The 6,597-nt window shown below is 45.8% G+C and overlaps 1 protein-coding gene across 1 annotated transcript; it reads left to right on the forward strand.

Annotated features, from left to right (window-relative positions):
- The first annotated feature begins 4,103 nt into the window (after positions 1 to 4,103).
- LOC134390202 (ATP synthase F(0) complex subunit B1, mitochondrial-like) lies at positions 4,104 to 5,126 on the forward strand. The gene is given in 1 exon segment (XM_063113444.1): positions 4,104 to 5,126. A coding segment is annotated over 1 exon segment (771 nt). The 5' UTR covers positions 4,104 to 4,170; the 3' UTR covers positions 4,942 to 5,126.
- The last annotated feature ends 1,471 nt before the right edge of the window (positions 5,127 to 6,597 follow it).

The following is a 6,597-nucleotide window of genomic DNA, read 5'->3' on the forward strand; positions in this document are numbered from 1 at the left end:
ACATCCCTAGCAATTGGGAGATGGAAATTTAAACCATTAAGATATTGCACACACTTGTGTGCATGACTGCAATGAAAGGGAGAGACAATAAATGCAGGTGAGCAGGAGAGGAGCCAGACCTCTCACCATCACCGGGGAACGTGAGGTGCTGCCGCCACTCTGGAAAGCAGTTCGGCGGTTTCCTAAAAATGTAAATATGCAACTACCATGTGACCCAGAAGTTGCACTCCTAGACATCTATCCCGAGAAATGAAAACTGATGTACACAACTGCCCACAGCAGCTTTATTCGTAAAAACTGAAAATTGGAAACAGTCCTGATGTCCTTGGGTGAGTGGATGGATAAACAAACTGTGTCTGTTCATAGCACAGACACCGCTCAGCAATAAGAGGAAGGAACTATTGATACAGGCAGTGGCTTGGAAGTTCTCCAGAGAATCATGCTGAGTGAAACAGAAAAAGCCAGTCCCAGAAGTTCACATACTGTATGATGCCATTTATACAGCTTTCTTAAAATGACAATGTTATAGAAATGGAGAATTATAGAAATAAATTGGTGGTTGCTAAGGTTAAAGAAGGGGGTTAGTAAGAAGGCGGGAGGTGGTGGCTATGAAAGGGGAACATTAAGAATCCTTGTGATGGGATATTCTGTGTCCTGAATGTGTCTTCATCATATCTTGTTGTGTATTATACTACAGTTTTGTGAAATGTTACCATTGATGGAAACTGGGTAAAGGGTACATGGGATCTCTCTGAATTATTTCTTAACACTGCATGTGAATCTAAAATTAGAAGTTTAATTGAAAAAAAAATTGCCCCAGTATAAAATCAACAAGTCTGTTGAGCCATGAAACCTCTAACAGTATGCTATGGACTTAGGAGACCAGAACAAGCCCTGCAGGTAAATAGAAGGAAAAAGCCAACAGCCCCACATGGGCATCGAGATAAATGTACACTGAATTTGACTTGCAGAAAGAAGAAAGAAAAAAAAAATTACCATACAAGCTTATTTACAAAGGAAACCTCTTTCAGCCCGAAACCATCTGAAGCCAGAGGCTTCAGCCTTCATTCAACCTGGCGCAAGTTCAAACGCAAGTCCCACCTCTCCCTGGTGCAGAGATGGCCTCACCAGCACACACAGAGCAGCTTGATCCGCTCAACCCCGGCCAGCAGTGCACATGTGTTTGCAATCTGAAGGCTTCCTGTGAGGTGCACAGGCCCTCAATAACATTTCTTACGGGAACTTTTCCGTTTTGGATGCCAGGCCCAGCTGGAGCTGGACTGAAGTTGTACATAAACAAAGGTTCTCAAGGTCAGCTCCCCAGCCAGCAGGCTGGACTGTGTGGACCTTGGGTGTGGGGGTGGGGGCACTGCTCTCAATGGGTTTTCTCAGAAAAAGATTGTTTGCATGTGTTTCCCTTGTATCAGAGAGAGAAGAAAAGCCCCCAGGACGTTTCCCTTTTCCACTCCTGCCTGTGGGAGGCAGAGGAGATGGCACAGGGCCCTCACCCCACCCTCCACCCCCAGTTCTCCTGCTGCAGCCTCAAGAGGAAGGCTAGCATGCCTAGTCCCACAGGGAGCAAAGCCAGGCCTCCCCTCCCAACCCACCCCCCCACCTCGGGCAGCTGCTGCACCGGCCCCAGGGCTTTTGCAAGGAGCCCATTTACACAAGTCACTCCCACAGCAACAGTTCTCTTCCTAATGGGCTGCTTTGACGTTGCAAGTGACTGCAAACCACGCACTAGAGAGTATCAGTTTCACCAATGTCCCATAAAATCTGCCCCTACTGTTCTCACCTTTGTTTACCAGAGAAGCCCATTTACTTAACGTTAACATCCTCTTAACAGTTTCATCTCCTCCTTTTGCTTCAGGAAACAAAAATCAGAGTCAGAAGGCATCACTCCCTTAAATGAGGGACCCAAACCCTGCCCGTCTGTGACCTTTGACCTAGAGTCCTAAGCCTTCTCCCTTCCCTTGGTCTCCAGGAGGCCATCCTCAAAGGCCATGTTCACAGGCAAAGGAAAGTTGACCAACTGGCAAGGGGCACTTCTAAGTTAGTGGCACTTCTAAGCTGTGGCCTCACCAGCCCCACTAAGTGGAAGCCTGTAGGCTTATAGGAAATCAGCAGCCAGCCAGGGAGAGAATGAACGTGCACTTCTTCCTCATGTAGGTGGATCTTTCTCATTTCCTGTGCTTTTGTTCAGCAGGGGCTGAGGAAGGGCAGAGACAAGACAAAAACAAAAAACAGGACAAGAAAACAAACTGCCTAAATGATTAAGAAACCTTGTTCCAGAATGGTTGCTGAACTCAGAAGTCCTGTCTCCCAGCTGCCAGATCATATCTCCTGTCCTGGAGAGTTACGGGGTGGTGTGCTCCTGAGCACGGGCACGGGGGCAACAGTGTGGCTTTAGATTGCTCACCACTGCTCACAGCCCTGCTGGGGAGGTCACACAGAAGGCAGGAAAAGCAACAGAGCAGATGTGGTTTGGGGTCAAGAGCACTGGACTTGGACACTCCCAGGGTGGGCTCAGTTCTTATTTCTGACCTGTGTGATTATATGCTAGTGCAAGTCCATAGTCCTTCTGTGCCTCAGTTTCCTCATTAGTAAAATAGAAAAATCAGTACCCATCTCAGGAAGTGACTGTGAGGAGTCGGTGTTAGGAATGCGTTTTGCTGCAGATAACAAAGCCAAAAACTATACACCTAAAAGAATTAGGAGCTTGTGGTGCTCACATAAGAAGTAGAGAGGCAGCTATTCCAGGGCTCAGACATCTGTTCAGATCTCATTGGTTCTAAAGCCCATGTTTTTTTATTTTTATTTTTTTTTAACATTTTAACATCTTGTGGATTTAGAAGTGTCTTACAATGTCGGGTTGTAGTTTAATTAGTAGCATTTTATCTTTCCTAATGGTATTTAAATAATGGTGTGTCTTACAATATTTATCATGTTTCCACTGAAAGATGATATGTTATCGGGACTAGACTCTGTCGTTTATCTTCTCCATCCTTAGCCTGGTAGACGCCTTGCCTCATGATTGCAAGACAGCTGCTACACCTCTGAGCATTGCATGCACATTCCAGGCAGGAGGAAGAGAGAAGTGGGAGGGACACAAGGGCTTTTCTCTCCCTGACACTCTGTCTTTTTAGTTAGGAAGAGATCCTTTCTCCACTTATATATTATTGGGTAGAATCACCTGGCCACTCCCTGCAGAGTGCTGGGAGTTGAGTGTTTAGACTTCCTGGCTCTATAAACAAGGCAGGCAAGGGAGGAGGAAGGTGGCGGGGTGCTGAGCGAGCCAGCCCGTTGTTAACAAAAGGACTGCGGGATCCACCAAAGAGAAAAAGAGAGACTTTATTTTCCAGGAAAGAAGCAATCTGCAGATTGGGGAAGAAGGTATGTGCTCCACCAGGGGGAGGCTGGCCGGCGTTGATGCCTCGTGGGATCAGTTTTACATACATATTCAGCTTGAAGGAATGCTATGAATATTTATGAGGGAAGTCTTATGCCTGCACAGTGAGCAAGCATACATGTAACAAACGTCCCATGTTCATTTGAGGGTGGAGATTTAGTGCTAAAAAGGGGTGGAATTTGGCTCCTGTCATCAAGAGGTCACCACAGGGCACAGAGGTGAGTTACTGCACAGACTCTGTAGACTGGCCAAAACTGGTTTAGAGGTGGCACTCGTTATCAGAGGAAAGTCCATGAAGCTGACTCTGTCCATCCAGAGCCAAAGTGGGCCCCCAAGAATGAGAAGGGGGGGCAGTGGCTGGTGCCAGGTGGACTTGACGGTCAGTGTAGAGTTCCCAGCCGTCGGTGACTTGCTCTTATCGACCATGATTTCTCGTGATTGCAGGAAAGAGAAGTCTCACGTCAGTTAACAGCATGTACACATACACATGTAGTAGACATGGGGATGCGTGCCTCACCCCCATCCTACTGTGGCGGTTTGGCTCTATTTGTTATTTTTAGGGTGTCTCTTTGTTGTCACAGAGAGCGTGTCTTCCTCTATCTGTTGGGGTATGTTCTAACGTTATTGTGTCTGCCAAAGTATTTAAAATAACTGGCATGTAGCAGAGACTTAACAGAGAGCAGGCTTGGCTACTGCCCTGACAGGTTCCCCGGTTGGGGTCACAGGGACTTTTGAGTCCGCTACCTGGACCTTCTCCGACCATGCTATCCCGGGTGGTTCTTTCTGCCGCCGCCACAGTGGCGCCGTCTCTGAAGAACGCAGCCTTCCTAGGTCCAGGGGTATTGCAGGCAACAAGGGTCTTTCACACAGGACAGCCAAGTCGTGCCCCTCTACCACCTCTTCCTGAATATGGAGGAAAAGTTCGTTTTGGACTGATCCCTGAGGAATTCTTCCAGTTCCTTTATCCTAAAACTGGTGTAACAGGACCCTACATGCTCGGAACTGGGCTTATCTTGTATTGTCTCTCCAAAGAAATATATGTGATTACCGCAGAGACCTTCACTGGCATATCAGTAATAGGGTTATTTATCTATATAACTAAAAAATATGGTGCCTCTATTGGAGAATTTGCTGATAAACTCAATGAGGAAAAAATTGCCAAACTAGAAGCAGCGAAGCAGGCTTCTATCAAACATATCCAGGATGCAATTGATTTGGAAAAGTAACAGCAGGCACTGGTTCAGAAGCGCCATTACCTTTTTGATGTCCAGAGGAATAACATTGCTATGGCCTTGGAGGTTACTTACCGGGAACGGCTACATAGAGTATATAAGGAGGTAAAGAATCGCTTGGACTATCACATCTCTGTGCAGAATATGGTGCGTCGGAAGGAACAGGAGCACATGATAAACTGGGTGGAGAAGCACGTGGTGCAGAGCATCTCTGCACAGCAGGAAAAGGAGACAATTGCCAAGTGCATTGCCGATCTAAAGCTGCTCTCAAAGAAGGCTCAAGCACAGCCAGTTATGTAAATGTATCTATCCCAATTGAGACAGCTAGAAGCAGTTGATGACTAAATGGAAACTAGTCTATGTGACAAAATCTTTCTGTATTGCTGTCTACTGGAGTTAGTTCACCTGTCCTAAAAATGAAGTTTCAGTTTCATATAGTAAGAGAATGAGATCTACTGGCCAGTCAGATGTTCTGAACCTTCTTTCTCTGCGTTTTGAGGTGTTCCACAATCACCTTTGAGTAAGCAGTTTTCTTTTATTAAAACTTCCTACCTGACTAAAGATTACCAAGTTATAGTTTAAATTTGTAATTAATTCTACCATCTTGCAGTAAAGTGACAATTGAAACGGGTTTTTCAAGTTGCATAATTTTCTGAAATATTATTTTAGCATATTTTAACATATAACATTTTGTCATATGGGTAAAAGTGAAAGATGTCATTGAACTGTATCGTGTTTATGAAACCATTCAGTGGTGAGCTATTTCTAGCTAAACTGACAGGTTATGGGAAATTTAAAGCTTTTCATTTCTCTTAAAATAACTAAAGGAAATGTAATATATCAAATCATATTATTGACTTTTTATCATTTTAGTAGTATGCCTGTAGAAAATATTATTGACTCGATGTGTCGTAAAATCACTCTTAGGAATCCAACAGGTAATTATTAAAAACACAGAAGATAAAAAAAAGAAAAAAAAACAGAGAGCAGTCTTGTACCTCTGCGCACAAACAAAACTTCAAGCAATTTGTTGTGGAGATCAGGTAAGCCAGCCCAGCAAACAAACTGATTTCTTGGAACACTACAATCGGCATTCTCTAGAAATGCAAATGAGATTTACCCAGGAGGGAGTGCTAAACACACTACTATCCCTTTCAGTTCTGCAGAGCCATTTCCGTAGGCTTAAGTGCAAAATTAATGAACTGTGTTGCTTGTGTCACAGATGAGTTTTTTTGGTTTTCCTCCACCAAACTAAACCCATCTCCCCCTTCAGCTCTGCGGTGGTCACAGCCCTGCAGCCCCTGCTGGCCTCAATGGGGACAATCTACAGGCTGGCATTCATGACCCAACCCTTGGGCCATTGCTGTGGGCACAACTGAGCTTTCTAAGGTAGTGAGCGGGAAGGGAGCTGACATCTATTCAGTCTCAAGTACGAGTATATTAACTCACGTAACCTGTGAGCAGGTGTAAGCATTCCCACTTGACAAAACTACACGTCAGAGAAATTAGGAAAATGTTTGGGATTCTCCAGTTGGTAAGGGAGCTGAGGCACAAACCCAGGTCTGTCTGGTACCAGTACCCTTCCTAGTACATCCCATTGCCTCCAGAAGTCTTGCCTTCTGTTTCACTCTCTCCACCAGCATCAGGATCGCTTGGAAAGGTTGCCCGGTGACGATGGAAAGTGGAGGGGCTGCAGTTGGTCCTTGGGGGAGAGCTGGCCTCTCACTGTGTAGTTGAGGGGTGGTGCGCTGGAGTCACAGACTCCCAGTATCTGACCTCAGAAACCACCCAGTCATCCCCTCCCAGCACAGATGAGGAAACGGGGACCCTGCGAAAGACGCTAATGGCAGCAACGAGGAAATGGACTGGGACGCAGACCTCGTGACGTCCGAGCCATTACTCTTTCCAGAACAATAGGCTCCTATGGGTTTTCAGGTGGACCCTCCCCGTCCCTCC

The sequence above is a fragment of the Cynocephalus volans genome, chromosome 1, assembly GCF_027409185.1.
Source record: "Cynocephalus volans isolate mCynVol1 chromosome 1, mCynVol1.pri, whole genome shotgun sequence".
NCBI classification, from domain to species: Eukaryota; Metazoa; Chordata; class Mammalia; order Dermoptera; family Cynocephalidae; genus Cynocephalus; species Cynocephalus volans.